Source organism: Haemaphysalis longicornis, unplaced genomic scaffold, assembly GCF_048455015.1.
Source record: "Haemaphysalis longicornis isolate Haplotype H1 unplaced genomic scaffold, Haemaphysalis longicornis Haplotype H1 scaffold_2, whole genome shotgun sequence".
Taxonomy (NCBI): Eukaryota; Metazoa; Arthropoda; class Arachnida; order Ixodida; family Ixodidae; genus Haemaphysalis; species Haemaphysalis longicornis.
The window spans coordinates 105,456,114-105,476,914 of record NW_027526295.1 but is presented as its reverse complement, the minus strand read 5'-3'; the positions used below and the strand labels follow the sequence as shown (position 1 = coordinate 105,476,914).

The following is a 20,801-nucleotide window of genomic DNA, read 5'->3' as shown; positions in this document are numbered from 1 at the left end:
ATACTACCTTGCTCAAACAAACGTCTTTAGAATTTCAGAAGCTGCTCTCGGTTTTTTTTTTCATTCCCGTACGACTATTCTATTTATTCCCGACTTGCAGAACATTCATTTTTCCGTGGTTTCATTAACATATACCTTGGTTCTTACTATAAGGCATGAGTGGGCACATATCTGACAATTCACAGCCTTTGAGTGTACTTAACATGTTCGCGTGGCTTATATTCCCATAAAAGGCACAAGTTTTTGTCAGCTATTGGGTTATCACATCCCCGAAACATATTTTTCTACGACGTACATATTCGAAGCAAAGCCGCATTTGTTGTCTGCGCTGCAAAACCAACCAACCTCTTACAGTGCCAATGTCAGGTCTAAACGAGGTGACAATAAATAGAATTCACTTGTGCTGACGTGTTCGAAGGTGACAGCGGTGATATGCTGCTGCCGTCGCCAACGACCGCAAGAGCGGCCAAGAAGCGCTCAGAACCGCCTCCCCGGGTAGCTCTTGTTGGCGTTCGAGCGCTCTGCCAAGACGCAGCTGTTTTTTTTTTAAAGCGCCCTAAACGTGCAGTTAGCTTACAGACGTCACCATAACAAGTTGTTTAGTGCGCGGAAAGGCAAAGAGAAGCGAAAGAGAACCAAAACACTGCATGACCACCTATCAGCCACGCAGCGCTAATCCCGCAAACGCCGCGGAGAAGCGGCGGCAGGCGGCGCAGCGATCGCGAATCTCGAGGCGTATATATATATATATATATATATATATATATATATATATATATACCGTAATTACCCGATTCTAACGCGCACTTTTTTTTTCGGAAAAATAGGTCGAGAAATCGCATGCACGTTACAATCGGATACGAAACCGAAACTGCCGAAACAGCGGAAATTTCGTCCCACCCATCGCCATCGCCATCTCAAGGTGGTGCCAAAGCTTTTAGCAACAATTTTTCGGACACAGGAAGCACAGGTGCCTAGGCTTTTCTATCGGCATTCACACAAATCGTCAAATCGTTCCACTTGCGCGCTTGATAACAGCAACGGCAGGAGCGGCTCTCACGCGTTCAAAACGAGCGGTCGGCTGAAGCGTGCGCCTCTGGAGAAGCTCGCGGAATGGGCGTGCGAGGCGTGGGCCACGATCCCATCGACCATGGTAGAACATTCATTCAGAAGTGTGGCATCGCAAATGCGCTTGACGGCGGCACCAAGGATGAGATGCTGTGGTCAGCGGAGACCGACGAGGAGTGAGATGAGTGAGATTACTTCAAGGAATAAATCGCCCGTTTCTCTCGCATTTGTTTTTCTGGCTCACAAAGTTCCGTGCACGTTGCAATCGGAGGTGCAAGTTTTTTCGGTTTTTTTGCCAGGAAAATCTGGTGCTCGTTAGAATCGGGGGCGCGTTACAATCGGGTAATTACGGTACACACACACACACACACACACACACACACACGGAGCTTCAAATATAAGGGAGGGTATGACTGAGAATGCGGATTTTAGAAGAAAACGTTGCCTTATACTTGAATAAACATGGTAGTCATTTCGCTAGAAAAATGTACTCCACCTCTGACTGTTTTTTTTTTTCCATTTTCTCAGAATGCATATTTTTGACGTATAGGAAATTCGCTGCACCACCTACACTGCACTAACTACCTCGCTGCACTACCTTAGCACGTAGTGCAGCAAGGAAGATAATTTATTCTTCACCGTGAGGCTGAATGTTTAAACCTCCTAATATGGGAAGCATATTTTGCATTTTGTCGTTCAGTAGTTGTTCAATTGATGTTATTCTGAATTGTTTAGCAGGAGTACTTCAAGCCTACAAGTTAGAATTGGTGCAAACATTTATGTGATTAAAAAACAAAAAAAAACTGCTTCCCACGTTTCATTCTACCCAACTTCTGTTATCTATTCATGTGCCAACCCGCCACGGTGTCTCAGTAGCTAAGGCACTGAGCATGAGGACGCGGGTTCGACTCCCGGCCGCGGCGGCCGCTTTTCTGATGGAGGCGAAAAGAAAAACGCCCATGTGTTCCAGATTTCGGCGCACGTTAAAGATCCCCAGGTGGTCGAAATTAATTCGGAGCCCTCCACTACGGCGCGCCTCATCGCCTGTGTTGCGTCGGCGCATTAAACCCTACAATCAAATAAATATTCATGCGCCGCTGGTAATATTTTGTTGATTAGTTTTTTTTCATTGTTCTCAAGAACAATCAAGAAAGATTTTTAATTATCTCGGAAACTAAATGTGTTACATCAAAACTAATTGGATATTTGAAATCAGCAACAAAAACTAACAAGCCCATAAAGTTTCATCAATATTGGTTGGAAAACAAAAAAAAAAATTGTTTCCAAGACAAGAGTGCGCCTTAAACGTTTTACCACCCATTCATTCATTCAAAGCACGAGCGTCGATTTCTTGTGGTAGATTATCCTAGTGCTTGCGATGCGAGTAATCCATAGATTTTTCATTGATTTATTGGTGCACGCAGTGACAAGAAGCACCGTGAGTGGTAGCATTTCTGCTTACAAAGCATCGGGTAAGCAGTGGTCTGTGGTTTGTGTACCATTTAGCTAGAGTGATAGCAGCAACACGCGAGAATTTAGGAGCTTAGGCTTAACAATACAGTTTGAGGTCGTACAGCATCAAAGTCTGAAGTACAATGGGTACTTTTCCAGTGGGTACCAGCTCACGTTGGACCTAAAATTTGGAGTTAAGCCTAACATCTTATGTCTAGGTAAGACTGCCTAAACAGGAAACCTTCGAAGTTGAGCCTCACAACGTGTGAAGCAACATTATGCTTATTGCACGTCGATCTGCAGGTATCAGCTGACGACGGTATATTTCAACGCGATACGTTAGGCCTAACATCGGAATTTCCGATACGCACATGGTCGCCTCCCTCCACTGAACAAACAAACACTTCGAGCCGATTTTTGTGGGGTATACCACCAAGCTCTTTACTTCTGGGCAAATCTCTCTCTCTCTCTCTCTCTCTCTCTCTCTCTCTCTCTCTATTTACTGAAGACCAACCTTTGCACTAGCAAGTTATAAATTGGAAGATACGGGGTCCACAAGGCCCAATGCCACAAAACCAGCTAACAGTGCTTTCACACTAACATCCGGGTGACTAAAGGCCAACAGGCACGACAAGTAGTCGCTCGCTTAACACATATAGGGACTCAGTCTTACTAATACGGTAGCGCCGCTCTCCCTACACAACAAAACCCCCAAGCACTGCACTGCACGGCTAACGTTACATAGACGCTTCTCTAAAACAGCGCCGTTACCCGTTACGTAAATATATTCAGGGTGTCTAGCAAATTGCCTAATTCAATTTCCCTGACTTTTCCATGTTTTCCATGACCATTTTAAACGAAATTCCCTGACCTATACAACAGGCGCCATTCTGTGGAAATGGTCCGTGAAGCATATAAAAAGCATATACAAAACGCAGTCTATCATAAGGAAAAACACATTAACTTCAGTTTGTTCAGTTTGAGGTTTGCTTGCCTTCTGTTACGGCTTCAGAGAGTTTATTTCATCTTGCGGGATACAAGCTTCAAGTTGTGCTTCAGCGAGCACCTGTTGCTTTTTTTTATTGTCCTGGCTCGACATGCAACGTGAACCGCATGGTGCGTTTTTGCACGCGATTCGGGCGCGTCGGCGTTGCGCGTGCGATTTTTTGACGCCCGCATCGATGATTTGCGCGCGCGGAAGCTTCTGCCTCGCTCAGAAAATGATGCGCGTCGCGCGAGGCAGTGGGAGGAGCCTGCCGACTTGCGCCAATGGTGAGCTGCATGCCTCATGGCGGCAGTGTCGAAGCTCTCGAGACAGCCGGATGGCCCCGCCAGAGATGTTTAGGCTTACCACCCCAGCAGGTATTGAATGGGCGCTTTCACTAGCGGCGCGGATGATGTTTTATAGTACCGTTTTCGCCCACATTATAAGCTCCTTTACCTCCCAAGCAACTTCGTGCGTGCCTTGTGTGGCATTTTAGAGAGCGCTTAGAAGCGGTCGCTCGAGCTCCCGTTCGCCGTCGAAGCCGCCGCCAGTTTCCCTCTGCCGGCAGCACCGCGCGCAGCGTGCAGGCGGTTCCGCGGCAGCGTGCGCGGCTCATTAGAGAGTTTTAGTTTGGCGTTTTTACGCTCCGCTCAGCAGCTAAGCGGAGCGGGAGTGCGACTGCGCATGCGCTCTCCGCTTAGTGGCTAAGCGGGCTAGCGGAGCGAGAAGCACGGTCCGCTAAAACGCAGCCTCAGCGGACCGTCGCGGCCCGCTCCGCTAGCGCAGCGGGGCGATGCGGGCGCCCTCTCGCGCGCGTGCGACGACTTTGCCTATTCTAAGATGGCTGCCACGCCTGCGACGACCGCCGCGGCTTCAGGCTCTTGTTTGACGCGCAAACCGCGAAAGCGGTTCTGCATCGACGAGGGCTTGTGCTTGCTGCGAGAAGTGGCGACTGCGAACCGATTTAAAAACTGCACAGAACTATCCAAGTTCACTGCGACAAAACGCCGCGTTGGATCGTTGCCGTCGAAAAGGATTCGATTGGATCTGGAATGCAACTTTGTTGTCTATTGTGTGGCTACCGTCAAGTCGAAAATTTATTATCATTCATTGTAATTGACCAGTAACGCAATACGATTGCATGTGTCAATACGTAATAAACAAATAAGCTATACGTACTGGTTTTACATTGTTGAAGTGGGGGAATGGTTTTCGGTTCTGTTTCATTACGCCAAACTTGGTCAGACGGCGCTGCTAGTCCGAAAGGACCGGTCTGCTGCGCATTACGCGTAACTAAAACTAGAAAACCTCTCGCCGCTCCGCTGCAGCTTAGCGGGGATACCCGGAGCGGAGCGTAGCGTAAAAACGCCAAACTAAAACTCTCTATTTTCGCGAGCAGAAAACACCCCACGCGGTTCATGCTAAACCATGTCATGTTCCTTTTTGATTAGGTAATTCTGGCTTCTGATGTCATAAGAAAGAAGTTCTTTTAAGATTAGCTCCAAAAAAGCGCTGGCTTTTAAAATTCGCTGAAAAAAAAAAAAAAGCACGTTGTGCGTGCGATTTGGGCACCACCTACATCGCCCCTCTGCGCAAGTGCAACCAGCAACCTAAGCCAGCTGCGAGCTGCGTGAACCGCACGGTGAATTTCTGCACGCGATTCGTGCGTGGTATTTTCACAGCCGCGTCGACAATTTCGTGCGTGGCTCCTTCACTGTACAAGCAAGTGCGTTTGTGCCTTGAGTAGCATTTTAAAGAGCGGTTGGAAGCGGTCGTTGGAGCTACCGCACTACTCCGCAGCCGGTACAGCCGCCATGTTGTCGGCGCCTGCTGCTCGGAACGCACCGCGCAGGTGGTTTTCGCGAGGGCATCAGCGCACCTCAGGCGTGCGCGGCGCGTTTTTGCTTGCAGGAAAACCAAAAAACATTTCATGCGATTTACGCTTTCGTCGCGCGCGAACGTGTTGCGTTCGGTAACTTCTTGGGGGCCCTCAACACTGGTTTCCCCTATTCTGAAACTGCGGGCAGGCCCCGAAGTGGTTTTCCCTGATTGGTACTACAGTCAAAACCCGAGATAACGAAATCCCGCGGGTACGAAATTCCCACGGCAACGAAATATTTTCGCATCCCCGGCGAACGTCCATAGACGCCCATGTATTTTATATCTCGCGGCAACGAAACGTTTTTGGAAACTGATTCCGCGTTAACGAAATTTGGTGCAAGTTTGATCGGCATTTTACCTACCCATTGGAGGGTAACTGTGTCCAACAAGTGCTCAAGTGCATTTTTTTGGACTCAAAGTGCGTAAACTTCAGCCACAGCACGCTTGCATGGCCGCCGCCATATTTGTTTACACAAGACCGCGCTGCCGGCGGCCGTGGAGGCAGCCTCGCAGCGGCACCAGTCCGAGGTGACTTTTTGCTAGTTCCTCTTTGATTTACGTGCTCCAAGTCGCAGCGGCGCGGGGCAAGCAAAACACTCCTCCTTCTCTCACTGTTTTTCCCACTCTACCTCTTCCCGGCGCGACTTTAGGCGCGCATGCGCGACAGCGGGGTAACGGTCGCTTCAGCTGCCGGAGCAACAGCGGCGTCGGTGCGCGAGCTAAGCCGCGGGGCTCGCGTGCGAGTCGTAGCATAGCGGAAATATCGTGACAGCGTTCTGAAGACCACAGAAGAGTGGTTATATGCCCCATACACAGGGAGGAAGCGCAGCAAGAAGTGATTTTGCTTCGTGTTAGCAAAAGGTGAGACACTCGCTTGTAAAGCGTGAATTTAATCTGAACGATAGCGCGGTGTCGTGAGCTGTACAACTACGTGTACCCTGTTCGATGTCAACTTGTGCTATGCCGTGTCGAACATCAGTGCTTATCACGGCACGTTGCGTTTGTGCTCGGTCGTATTTTCGTAACATGAATAAAGTGTTGGAGTGCGATTTCTGTTGCCGTCTTACTGTCCCAGCTGCGTACGTACGCCTGCATGGAGGCGCGCTGGTCTCGGCGAGGCCTAGCGGGCGGCGCGGGGCTAGCGGGGCCGGCAGCGGAGCGGCGGGAAGAAGCGGGGGGAGGAAAGCATCAGCCCCCCTCCCCCTCCCCCCCATTTTGCGCCTCCTCGCTGTGTTGCCATGGCAATTAGTACGCCTCCAAGCTCAAGATGGCGGTGACGTTGCTATGGCAATTACAACTCACTTTTGCCCGCCCAGGCTCGCCAGGGGAGGATTTGGCGCTACGACCACAATTAGGCAGGACGCTGGGTTGAAGGCTAAGATGCCCCGGGTTGGCGGCACCACCAGGGGGCGACACATGGTGACTCAAGTCGCGGCTTTGGCTTGGGCTACGCTAGCCCACTACCGCTGAACAGAGCACGTGCGTTTGTTGTTTGTGTGTGGTGATTGGCATGTTTGCTCTCAGTAAGATGCCTTCGCCAGCCCAAAAGTGGAGGTTTTTATTGCTACGAGATAAGGCAGCCATCATCGCCCACGTCAGTGGCCCAAGGGAGGATAGCGCCGAGGAGTTTGGAAACGCCTGCAGCTAGCTCAACCATTTTGAAAAGCAAGGATCCCACCAGTTTTCAATGGCGGCGTACGTGCGCAAAACAAAACAGTGACAGCTGTGACCTTTCTGGACGTCTAGAAAGCGGTGCTCACTAAGTTTTGTAAACAGTATTGGTGCAACAAGGTGCCACTCTGTCTGGCAAAGTTCGTAAACAGAAGAAGCTGGGCTCCACTTGCATGATCGGACATACTCGGTGCCGAGGGCCAGGGCGGAAAACGTGCAGAGGAGGTGAACCCACGGAATGTTTTGGATGCGTTTGACACGATCTCGTTGTTCTTGGGCGCGCACGACGACTAGCAATGAACCACTTGTACAGTGATAGCTGAACTGTGACGTTGGCTGCAAGTTAAGGCTCACGAAGTAATATAACCGACTTGAGGAAATCAATTTTTGCTTTGTGGCCAATTTTCCGGTCGTTTATGTTTCATTCTCGCGGCAACGAAATTCCCGCAAAAGCGAATTTTCTTGCTTTCCCCGGCGGTTTCGTTATTGCGGGGTTCGACTGTACTTGATTGAAAAATTCCCTGACAATTTCCTGACTTTTCCCGGTGGCGCGAAATTCCCTTACTTTTCACGGTTTTCCCGGTCGCTAGACACCCTGTATACTTCTTACACCCTCGCCCAAAGAAGCTCTTCCCTCTTATTGCTGGCCTGCCTTCATCTCCTGATCACAGCTAGATGGGGAAACAAAACTAAAAGCCCATCAAGAGACAGCCTTAACTCAAAACACGCTCTCAGCGGACAACACAAAAGCTCAACAAGAACCGCACCACTCACAAGAACCACTGGATGTGGGCCATCTTCTTGTCAGCCTGGCCGTCGAAAAACTGCACGACGTAGCCGACGCGGGGGCAACAGCGGCCAGGACGGTGGGCAAGGACAAAATCACCACGGTTGATCTGTTTCAGGAAGTGATTGAGAAACAAACAACTTTACCATCCCGTCCTAAAGAAAACTGAGAGAAGTGCGAAAGCTTTCTCACACCAAAAGTGCATCAAAACCTTGGCTAAAAGCATGGCCAACCTTCACTGAAAGTATGTCTCATCGGTCGTCAAACCGTCGAGGACCCAAATCACAAAAACGAAGAATGAACCCATGCGAAAATTTTTTGCGCACTGAGTAAATGCACCTGCGAATGATATAAATGTACAGTGTACTACGCCGCTTATAACGCATGTCACGGGAGCTGCAAAAATCCGCACTATATAAGCGGTACCGCACTATAAACAAAACGTGCACGAATCCACAACCGTACCACAACCTACCTTTCAATCACTCTTTGTTTATCATCACTCAAACAAGCGCCACTTAAAAACAGGGATACAATCCTTATTTCGTCTTGCTTTTTTTTTTCCACATCAGACGCCGCTGCACCATCTAAACCCCGACAACAGCTTTAACTTTGTGTTTATGGTTTTGAGGGGGTGAACGTTTATTAGCACTTAGAATAACGGATGCTGCAGAGAGGGAAGCAGCAACCCGGCTTATGCCAAAAAGACAACGTGATAAGTCTGCAAGCCGGATTTTTTTTTTTTTTTTAACCGTGCCCAGCGTTTACGATGCCAAAGGCGGTGTTGCTTATCAGCACAACATACAGTTAGTGGAAACCTCTGGCATCGTGGCTTGACTCGCTATTACCAGATGTTCAAAAAGGAAAAGGGTGCTTGCTTATCTGCACAAGGTTTTAACCGCAACAACTTACCGCACCCAAGGGAGGGTAAATTTTTTGTGTCTAACAGTAGAGAGAAAGGAGCGCGTGAGCTGCGTCAAATGGCGAAATCCACCTCTGCTTTTTCTTTTTTTCCGACCCTAAAACGATGCCCCAGCTACACCGGTCGATCAGCAGGCCCACCAAAAATCCACACTATAAACTGTGATGTGCTCTGGACAACCCCATTTCAAGTAGTACGCTTACGCATTGAGTTCTATGGGAAGCCTACCAGTGGCCAGAAAAACCTGCATTATATCCAGTCCCGCACTATAAGTGGTTACGTTATGAATGGTCTACACTGTATACCGATACGCGGTTTATGAGATACAGGTATACTATTGTACTCCTTCTTCATGGTCGATGTGTGTACGGTCTTACCTAGAAGTGTTCCTTTTTCATGCGTTAGTTTTTTGACAGAACGCCATCGGTCCCACCAAGAAAGCTTTCGCTTTAAAAAATTCCTTAGACACTTAATTCCACTTACATGCTCTGACTACCAAAGACTTCTTTACTGTGACATTTATTGTTGCGCCTTTTTCTTGCTTTCGTTTCTTCGTATTTTGGCACAAAGTACTTTGACACGCCCGCTTCCACTAGGTCACAACTCTCAATCTGCCACCTGGCACGCACCAGGCGAGCCCTTGTTCCATTCTGGCAGGGCAGCTATCTAGTGTAGTGACAACACACCTGGCTCCTGTTATGGGCACCCAAATTCAAATCCCACATGAACCTAATGTGTTCTTTCATTTTGTCATTGGAGTGGTGACAATTTTTGGTACTGGACCGCGACGACGACAGTTTTTCGCACAATAGGGCACTTAAGGTTTTCACTTCAAAAACATGTATCACCCTCAATGTTTTCTGTTGCCATTTAAAGCTCAGTTCCTATGCCCTAATTAAGCTATGCACACAATACATGCCGGAAGTGAATGCACTGCACTGTAAATGTCCGCACAGCATATTTCGCATCAAATTGAAGTTGTCCATGCCAAAGATAACCATAGAATAATGGGCATACCGCAGTGGAACAACACAGACTATCTTTAATTCTCGCTAAATTTTCTACCCACAGGTGTCTCGATGACACTAAGCTTACCCACGCACAGAGTTTTACATCAGAGAGAAGCTTCCCGGCAATGCAACTTTACTCCGCGTTTACACAACCCAGATCACCAACCAATTTTGACAGACTTGAGATCCTTCCAAGTTAGTCTATACAGCTCACAACCATTTACAAAAACCTACACAGCAGTGGTGAGCCCTCCAAGGTCTGTTATCTACCAACACGAAGCACATGCAAACTAATGCTTCAAAAAGAAAGATATCGAAAAACATACAAAACATACGTGCTATGCACTTGAACTACGAATCACTTTTTGTGGCAACTGTGGCAACCTAAAGCGAGTGAGACCACAAAACCTTCCTTCAATCTTCAGAACGAAAACAGTGAATGCATTCTTACCTGGCGACCTCCGATCTCAACTGCGGTATGCCCTGTGCCCGTGGCACTGTCCTCGGTTCTGCCACACCATGAAACGCTCCTCGCTCCGGGCACCACAGGTTGGTGCTGTGTGTAGAGAGGGGGAGACGGCCAGGGCAACAACATGAAAAACTCTCTGGGAAGCTAAGTCAACTTGTGTTGCATCAAGGTGAGAATCAAGCAACTAGTATCAAAGACTTCTTCCCTACTGCATTGCTTCTGTCAAGCTTTTTTTCACTTTTGTTTCTTCGTCTTTTGACGTGAATTACTCCGACGGGAAGACTAGCCACAATCAACGTGGCAACTTCCCAGCAGTCAGAGCTCTCTTCCGCGAGCACCCATTCTATGCACATGCTGCCACACATGCAGCTTTATTAAACGGGCTCATGAACTGAAACCCTTCCCATTCCACCGAGGTATAACGGGTGTCACAGTGCACGCATCAGTTCTTGTTGCATTCTTGTTCCATCAGTTCTTGCTCCAGGCTAGTGCCTGTTTGATTCTGGCAGGAGGCCGGCTTAGTGCTGTGGTTGGTGCACCTGCCGGCTGCTCTGGCCGCCCGGGCTCAAGTCCCACACAAACCCAATTTATTTTTCCATTGTAATGAAGGTGGCCATTCTGTGACCATTCGTGCTTACGTCATCGTCGACGACTATGGTCACTTTTCGCGTCTGATGGGACACCCAGAGATTTTGCCTTTAAAAAATTCTACAGAAATTCAGGGGAATTGTCTACTAATGTGTAGCATTGCAGTGCCGCTAGTCTTGAGTGCGGTTTCTTTACAGCCAAATTGTTTGGCTTTTTTAAGCCCTGTCTGACCAATTATCTCCATTTACTCTATTACAACAATTATAGATGTTACTTGTGCCAAATGTGCAATTTTTGTAAATGAAAGGCGTTACACGGCTCACCATTTTCCATACTTTTGAATATTTTTCTTGTTTTTAAGTTTTTCGGAATTTCGTTTGACCAGTTATCTCCATTTATGCTCTTCTAACCATTACAGGTGGAACTTCCGCGAAATCTGCATTAGTGTGGAAATGCAGGGCGTTATACAAGTTTGCCATTTTTCGCAAGTTTCTTCTTTTTTTCTTTTTAGATTTTCAAAATTGCATTTGACCAATCATCTCCATTTATGCTGTTACAATGATTACAGGTCGCTATCTGCATTTTTGTGGAAATGCAGTCCTGGCTGCGGGACACTCGGCAAAAAAATTGGGCCCATCTTCCCGCGAGGGGGACTCGAGTAAATGCGCCGCATAGGGGGTGGGTGTATTGCGTTAACGTTTAGTGTTTGGGGAGTTGGTGGTAGTGAATGCGTTGTATCAGCAGCTTCTTGACGTAGTTTGAATGAGTCAAGGATATAAGGCGCGTTCGTAGCCTCCCATTCTGTGTCGGCTTTGTGGCGCAGTGGGTAGAGCACCATGTACATTGCGTTCCGCCCGCAGGCTTGAGGGATCGAAACCAGGCGCCGGATAGTATTTTTTTTTATATAGTGTAGGGGGAGGGGTGCGGACAACGACGGTGCGGACTACGACGGACGTCAACGCGGGTGACATCGTGAGTTACTGAAATGCTCTGCATTTAAAAATGCTACTCATTAATAATCACCACACATTCCTGTGTCCTCTTGAGCAATGCAACGACGAGGCAATGCCGGCAATATTCAAATCACCAGCAACACCTGTTGAGAGGGGGCGATGGAGTGAATTGAAGAGGATGACCACGCACCTCCTCATTATGCCTCCCCTTACGACCCAGCAATGCTATTTAGCCCATTTACGCTTCAAAAGATGACCCCTGACCCGATAAGGCCTCCTTGAACACCTGACGTTACCTTGCCCTTCCAGCCCTTGCAAGAGCGGCAGACCCGGCGACCCTTGGTCTCCGTATGGCAGTGGCTGCTGCCGTCCTCTTCCCCGTTAGTCATGTGGGAGGCGAAATCCTGCCGGAACACCTCCTTCACCAGAGGGGTGCACGTGGCCAGGCTAGCCCGGGGCCTGGTGTAGCGCCTCAGAGGGCTGTCCGCGTCGCCACTGCAAAAGCAGACAACAGGTCTCAATGGGACAGCTGAAACACCCTTCATTTCCCACCACTTTCAGGGGAGAAGAAAAAAAAAAAGCATTCCCAGTTTCCTGAAACAGTGAAAGTACAGCATTTTCACACGTATATCCCGCCCCTGCGTACCGTATTTATTCGAATCTAAGCCGATAGTTTTTTCAAAATACTGATATATCAAACTCCAGAGTCAGCTTGGATTCGAGGATTTTGAAACACGCGCCACTTTCCAAGTGAAATTGAGGGAAGTGGCGCGCAGCTAGCGCAACCGAGAAAAGAAAGTATTGTAGCCATTACTAGACGAGCCAGTAGCCACTTAAGGGGCCATAGCTGGGGGCGATGCCGCCATTTTGAACTGTGCGGACAGTGGCCTGCGTGCGGTGTGGCGTTTGGTTTTAACAGCACAATGGCACCAAACAAGCGGTGCCATTATAGTGCCGCTTTTAAAAGAAAAGTTGTTTTAGCTGCGGAGTAGTCGTCGAACGTTCAAGCCGGGCGGGACTTCAGTGTGGATGAAAAAAATGTCCCGTCGCTGAAGGACGCAATGGGAGAGGATATTTGCATGCCCCGCAACGAGGATGGCATTCAGAGGCTAGCAGCGATGATGACTCAGAAGGAGCACCACATCTTCATGTTCAATAAATGTGTTTTCTTTTTGTGAACGTTGACCTCGCCTTTTTGTTCGGCTACATTCGAGGTAAGTTTTTTTTTTCGTGGCTTCGGACTTTCGGGGGTCGGCTTAGAATCGGAGCCGGCCTAGATTCAAATAAATACGGTATAACCCGCACCCCCCCTTTCTGTCAACGAATAAAAAACAAAATATCCCTGCGTATTGCCCCCCTATTTTATACATAAGAGGATGGACCAAAGCTACTGTTCAAGCAACATTACACATTTGTTTATGCAAAAGAACTTACCTAGCTGACTACGTAACTAGACGGCTTGACATATACGTTTTTTCAGGTTGGTATATCGTTGCAAAATAAGCCCTGTCAATGGGATAACAGTGACTTAGCTATTACTGCTGTAGGGGGCAATCACAGCCCAATGAGCATTGCGGTGAAGCTGCACCAAAGGAAGTACAGTGGAACACCGATAATAAGACTTTCAAGGGGCCGCAAGAAAGTGTCGTATGACCGGGGTGTCGTACGACCGGGGTGCCGGTAAATTCTGGGCTACTCGACGGTCTCACGCGACAGGTGGGCTAAAAACTCATTTAAAGTACTATATTTAGAGCGTTCTCGCGTGATTTGCGAACCTTTAGCTGAAATCCCAAGTTAAAAGAAAGCAGCGCCTATGTTTGTGCCCCCCTCCCCTTTATGGCGTCCAGCTAGCCCACCAGCCAAGCCCCGTGCGCTATGCGATATAAGGCCGACGTGGTCGGGCAAATTGAAAGGGGAAAAGCCGAGTGTGAAACTGCTAAGACCAAGTGAAGCAAACAGTAGTACAAGGCGGCGATGAGCAAAAAACGGCATTGCCATACATGGTGGAGACACCCTTCGAGCGGTCCCGTGCCGTCGCTATTGGATCATAGTGCCCCACACATCTGTTTTCGTTTCAAACAAGACTGAGCAATGCGAAATAGATAAGATCATTCAACCATTGCGAGTAAACCGCGTTGCGGCAAAAATTATAGCGCGGTATTGCTACAGTGACTTGCTGCACCGGCCAGCAATTGACCCAAAATGGCGGTGCCAACGGCAGACGTGCGCGAATTACGGCACTCTAGCAAAGAAAAGGGCGGAGTGACAACGTGGCTTTGAAAGACACTGATGAGCACAGAGCAGAGATATAGGAAGAAAGAGCGTCGCAAAAGGAAGAAACCTCGATCAAGCGGACGGGGAAAGTGGCTGTACGGTCATCGCCGTGGGGTTGCGTAGTATGTGTTTTCGCGTTCGTGGGCGGCTCAACAGGAGCTTCAAATTCACGGTCTACCTGCCACCTGAACTTCAACTTCTCGCGGTTGGCGCGTTGGCGTACTGCTCCCGCGTGGGGCCGTCGCAGGTTAACTCCTGCTCACGAGTACCCGCCTGCTTGCTTGCGTCTATCCAATATGTGGTCTGGCCTGCCTGCGGATCAAGCAGCTTGATCCGCAGGCAGGCCAGATCCGGCAGGCCAGATCCGCAGGCTTGATCCGATCAAGCAGAGTGAAACGGGGGTTAAGAATAAAGAAAGTCAGGACGAGGCGGCAAAGCAGTGTAAAACATGGTAAATACACCGCTTTAACCGCGCCAGGGGTCCGTCCTATGAAGCGGACCGTGTGCACCCGAGCGCCATATCATCGGGTTTCTAATGCATTGTTTTTATGGGGAGTTTGCCAGGACCGCAGTGATCCGTCGTAAGAAGCGGGTTGTCGTAATTCCGGGGGGCCGTATCAGCGGAGTTCCACTGTACCTTACATATAATTCGCACCTCTACTTCACCACTGAAATTTTCACATCTTTCGTGCGGGCTATACAAGCGAAAATACGGTATTACTGGGCGTGTGCTTGGAAACAGCTTTGTTTCTTCACATCAGATGACATAGAGCTGTTCTGCTTCCGTGAAACCAGGTGACCACTCTTTACCCTAGACCACCATCCAGATTTCAGGAACTGAAACCAGCACTAACCACGAGACAAGAAGTGACAACAGAAATTCCACTGGTGGCCTTGAAACAGGTTTTCTTGCCCCAGAAAGAGAAGATCGCTTGGGATTTCCCTGTTCAGAGCAAGAGAAACTGCCCCAAGGTAACCAGTGGAGTTACCCATTACCAAAAACGCTAACCAGCCCAAAGCACTGTCATCCAGATCTGTCTAGCGACTGAATGGTGTCAAAGTTCCTGGCCCACCACATCCAATCATATGAAAGTCCACCTCCCAATCTCATTTTTTTAAGTATGGGTGGGGGGGGGGGGGGGGGGGAGACTGTACGCAAACGAGGCAAAACTGTCTAACTTTCGCACCTGGACAAAAGCCGGCTAAAAAAGGTCAACTGTCGACCTGCAGCTAATATCACACTGTTCTCTTACTAAATTTAATGTTACAGGGATCTTAATTAAACCACGCCCTGAGCAGTCCAAATAAAACTGCGCGAAATTTAAATTACTCTGCCAGGAATAGCTGAGCCAAATATTACACAGGCACATGAAAGGGCAAGCTCGTAAATCTCTGTAAAAGATGCGGAAAAACCAACCGCGCTCTCTTCAATTTTCCTTACTATGCCCCCTTTAATTCCGTCATTGCAGCAGTGGCTGCCCTATTGGCTGCCACTGCTCTCTCTCTCTCTCTCTCTCTCTCTCTCTCTCTCTCTCTCTCTCTCTCTCTCTCTCTCTCTCTCTCTCTCTCTCTCTCTCTCTCTCTCTCTCTCTCTCTCTCTCTCTCTCTCTCTCTCTCATGCGCACTTGTGCATGCGTGCGTGTGTGCGTTTCGAATGTGCGTGGGGTTGGACTAATGAGCTCAATACTTCACTTTCAACCAGACCACTCAACAACAACCGTTTATTGGCACAAAACGCCCTACCAGTCTGAGAGCGTGCTTTGTACTGCACCTCACCGAAAATAGACCGACTCCACATTGCAGAAAAAAGGAGAAGACTTTCAGGCATGTGATACAGTGGAATCTCGGTGATACGAATTCGGTTGATACGAATTTCGTTGTGATACGAATTTTCAAAATTCCCCGGCCAAAATGCATTGTACGCAATGTAAAAAAATTCGGATGATCCGTTCGCATTTATCACCCGGTGCGGGTGATACGAACACGCGAGCCGCGAGCAGATGACTGCGGCGTGGACGGGAGGCGGGAGTGTTTGTGCGGCCGTGTGGCCTTGGTCGCACGCAGGCACAAAATCATTAAGCGTGAACTGCATGGAGCGTTTTCTGCTCACGAAAACGCGCCGCGCAAGCCACAGGCGCGCTGACGCCACCGCGAATACCACCCGCATGCGGCGCGCGGCGCGGTAAGCCGCGGCAACATGGCGGCGTCAACGGCCGCGAAGTAGGGCGGGTGGCTCGACCGACCGCTTCTGACCGCTCTTTAAAGAACAAAAGAAGTTGCTTATGAATTAAGGGAGCTGATGAGTCTGAAAACGACACTGTAAAGCATCGTCCGCGCGGCTAGGGAAAGCGCCTATCAAATATCCGCCACCGTGGTAAGCCTAAACATCTCCGGCGGAGCCAGCGGGCTGTCCGGAGCGCTTTCAAACTGCCGCCATGAAGAGCGTGCCTCCCCGTTGGCGCAAGTCGGCAGGCTCCTCCCACTGCCGCGCGCGTCGCGCGTCATTTTACGAGCGATGTAAAATCTGACATGGGGGCGAAATCGTCAGCGCGGGCGTCAAAAGAACGCGCGCGCAAACGCCGACGCGCCCGAATGGCATGCGGTTCAGGCTTGAGTTCGTGTGCGCGCGTCGCGTCGGCGATGAGCGCGCGTTCTTTTGACGCCCGCGCTGACAATTCAGCCCGGCACCCAGGCGCCAGCCTCTGCCTCGGTTACCGCTAACTGCATTGGGAGGAGCCTCACGACTTGCGCCAATAGGGAGACGCGCGCCTCAGGCTGGGCCACCTCCGCGGTGGAGATTTGGCGTAGATGACATTTTATAGTGCTTCTCCCATACTGTCAGCTCCTTTCCCGCATGAGCAATTTAATTTACACATTGAGCTCCGTTTTAACAAAAGGTTAGAAGCGGTTGCTGAAGCTACCTGCACCTCTTCGCGGCAAGAGCCGACGCCATATTGCCGCCGCCTGTCGCATGCGCAGCACATTTCCATTTTTTCTCGTTTTCTGATGATACGAATTTTCGGGTGATACGAATATTTTTGCCGCCCCTTGAGATTCGTATGACCGAGATTCCACTGTATATCGAAGGCTGCCGAAGAGAATGTCACGAGTCGACCCCCTATCTGGGAGAGGGTGCACAGCCTGCATCACGTAGTCCAAGGCGAGAACGATTATGCGCGGTTTTTTGTCTCATGTAGGTCCGGTGATACTGATTGGACTTTTACAATTCTTGCGGTAGGAGATAGCTGGCACGAAAGAATTGGCCCCATAATGCATTGCAATAATCAGCGGTAAGAGGGGCTGCACAGTCTCTTTAATGTTCAGTGCCTGAAGAGGCCGTTTTATAAAAGCTTGGGAACAGAATGTGGGCTCACACTAGGGATAAACACTATTTATTTGTAGCTCCATTAAAAACAATTAGAAAATAAACTCACCTCCGCAGATTGTACTCTGTATAAACCCATAAATTTCAACAGTGAAGCTGTTTGGCCACCGGCAGGATTCAAACCTGTGTCTGGTAGATCAACAGAGTCAACCCACTTGGCTACGACCGTGAGTACATATACCCAATAGTCAAACGACTTAGTCATTTGGCTGTGACTGTGGGGAGAGGAATCCCGCCACCTGCTTGACACAGAACACATGATAGGATACACACTGCACCTGCGGGCGCCTAGTTTAAGTATGCGTGTTCCGTTCGTTTGTTCTGATTCTTCGATTTGCTTCTTCTTCACCATTAGAGCAACAAAGATGGGGCGGCAGCACAGAACAAGCAAATCGGCTGCAACCATGGACTTAAACCTTCTTTGTGATGGTCGTGAAGGTTGCGTACAGCTTTGCTGCCTTCAAGTTTTATGCGTTAGAACGAATTTCCTAAATTTTTTTCCCATACTTTTCCCTTTTACACCCCTACGTGGTGGCTTCTACAGAACTATTTGGCATTTTATAGTGCAGTTTTCTCCCACACTGTGAGCTCCTTTCCCGCATGAGAAATTTAGTTTACACCTTGAGCTGTGTTTTAACAAAAGGTTACAAGTGGTCGCTGAAGCTACTTGCACCTTTTCACGGCAAGAGCCGACGCCATGTTGCCGCCGCCTGTCACATGCACGGCACTATTCCATTTTTTTTTGTTTTGTTTTCTGATGATACGAATTTTCCGGTGATACGAATATTTTTTCCGCCTCTTGAGATTCGTGTGACCGAGATTCCGCTGTATTGCTAATTTCAAAGCCAGGTATGGGCAACATTTTGTGCCAAGCAAACGAGCGCCCTCTGCTCACTCGAGCCTGGTGACGCGGCAGAGGTTGACCAGCTGCTGCATGCAGGGAGCGGTCAGCGTGGTGGGTTCCTCGTCCCGGTCCCTCGCGGCATCGTGGCTGCAGGCCTGCTGCACCACAAAGGAGCCGTGCTTGAGCAGCTCCTCCTCCGTAAAGCCGCCCCCGCCCTCCTGCTCCTCGTCCACTCCCGGCACCGCTGCACCCTGCACACATTCGACCGAAGAACATGGGGCTCTTTAAGACTGTAGCTCTTAATGGGGCCATCTAGACAACTTCTACAGAACTATACACATAACAACATGCAAGTTTGTTCCGTTTTCGTGGAAAGACATTAGAATAACACTGAGACTGCTTTTAACGCAAGCTTCACTCACATAAGCTCTATAATTCGCAAAACAGAGAATGGACATGCATGCATCCAACAAGCTGATTTTCCGCACTGGCACCTATGATGTATTATGGGCAGCTGTGCCATTGGATGAGGCCGGCAAAAGCAAACGCAAGTTAGACAGGGCTTATAGGCTTGCAAAACAAGCTATTTGCGATTAAATTTAATGCATATTCTTTTTATACTATAGTGGAACCCCGCCGATACAACCCCCAGTATTACGACGACCCGCTTCCAATGAAGGATCACCACGGTCCCGGAAAACTCCCCACAGAAACAATGCATTAAAAACCCCAGTTATACAATGCCCAGGTGCACACGGTCCACTTCATACGACGGACCCTGGCAAGGATCAACTGCCATTTTTCCCACCTTTTATACTGCTTTGCTGCCTCGTCTAGAACTTTCTTTATACTTAACCCCCATTTGACGCTGTTTGATATGCAAAGGTCCGCAAGGCGGGCAAGACCACTTGCTGAACAGACGCAAGAAAGCAGGCGGGTAGACGGCCGCGCATCCTGGCGACAGTAGTTGTTACGAGAGTTACGAGAGTTTGTGTCCAACATTGATATGGAAACACCATAGTTCAGCATGTGAGCGTTTTGGTTTGTCTTCTTACCGTGTTCAGCGCCCTCTCACGCAAACGTTATCTAACTTTGTTGCTGTGATGAGTGAAAATGGCACACGCAGCTATTTTCCTTTATTTTTTATTTCCTGCTCAGCGCCTAAACCTCAAGGTTGGTCACGAACTCCAGTGTTTTGTTCGCACTGCACATACACGGCCCGTTGCCACGATGTGCGGCATGTACTGAAAGCCATGTGCTCCATTGTTTGTACAGGCGAGCCCACTTATAACGAACACAATGGGAAACCGAAATCACTTCGTTATATCCCCTTTTCGCTATATCTAGACAGAAAATCTATGTATACCAATGGTAACAGGAAACGAAGATTTGTTCGTTATAGCCGCTATATCGTTAAAACCGGGTTCGCTATAAGTGGGCTATACTGTATTTCAATTTATCACGATAGTACACTTGAGGCAAAATATACGTAATTAATCAGCTGCGCTCGCGTTCCGTTTAGTTAGGAACACTCGTTGGGTTCGTTTTTACAATAGTAATCGAAAAAAGTGGCAGTGCAACACCAGCACATGCATCAGGAAAAGCAAGTACAAAAATAACAGAACTCCCGCTGGCGCAGTTTCAGGCAGGGGGCGCGCGAGCACTGTGAAGGCGGGAAATTTGAATTGCATGTGGTGTTAGCAGTCAGCGGAAAACGACGCTGCAGCCCATTATGGTGAATCACTGCTCCGCACTTCCGACAACTTTCACATTGAGTGGAACGGCTTTAATTTTTTTAATTTACTATTTACAGTGGCGACCATTTTCTGTACCAGCCAACGACCACAACGCTGGTTTCTCACACAATAGGGAACTTAATTAAAGCTGTAATCTTACAAAAGCACTGACTCGGAGAGTCTGCAACCTGCAGCGATACAGCCTTCCCGAGACATGCATGCTCACCTGGATCAGTTGGATCAGGCTCTCGTAGCTGCAGCTCGGGTCGTCGTTGACGGCGTCTACCACCAACTTGCAGAGATGCATTTTACGGTGCAGGGGCTTGAAGAAGTCTGCGTACACGGCGTGAGCCCCCTGCACGTAGTAGTCGGCCAGTGCTGCAACACAAGCACGGTCCCTGTACACATCTCCCTTACACTTGTTTCAAACGTAACACTTCTAAAAATCTTCCCCACACCTTTAACCCTTTAAGGGTTTTGGCCGTATATGTACGGCATCGGCAAACACTTTCAAAATGGTCAATGAAGGACATGTACAGCATTGCTTCTATTTTTAAAAAGCGCACCTTTTTCGCCAACTTCTCTTGCTTGGCATGTGCTGCCACACTTCGGAAATACGTCAAATTTTTTTCTCGCGCCGATGGCTCTTCTTTTTATTTTTTTATGATTTACTTCAGCTGTGCGCTGGCTATCGTTTGCGCATCCACTAACGAGGGGGCGCGCTGGGTATTGCCCACCTGGCGCCTCTCGCTTCTTGCGCCTGCCACAGACCAAGG

At 48.9% G+C, this 20,801-nt stretch overlaps 1 protein-coding gene across 3 annotated transcripts in view; it reads right to left on the bottom strand.

Moving 5' to 3' along the window:
- Positions 1-20,801, bottom strand: part of LOC144169093 (DNA (cytosine-5)-methyltransferase PliMCI-like) — a 150,967-nt gene that overhangs the window by 73,465 nt on the left and 56,701 nt on the right. For all 3 annotated transcript variants that reach the window (XM_077698103.1, XM_077698104.1, XM_077698102.1), the window contains 5 exons: positions 20,252-20,403; positions 18,341-18,540; positions 12,083-12,281; positions 10,228-10,332; positions 7,832-7,953 (listed from right to left, as the gene is read on the bottom strand). In XM_077698103.1, coding sequence (XP_077554229.1) covers positions 7,832-7,953; positions 10,228-10,332; positions 12,083-12,281; positions 18,341-18,540; positions 20,252-20,403 — 778 coding nt within the window. The remainder of the gene's footprint in view (positions 1-7,831; positions 7,954-10,227; positions 10,333-12,082; positions 12,282-18,340; positions 18,541-20,251; positions 20,404-20,801) is intronic.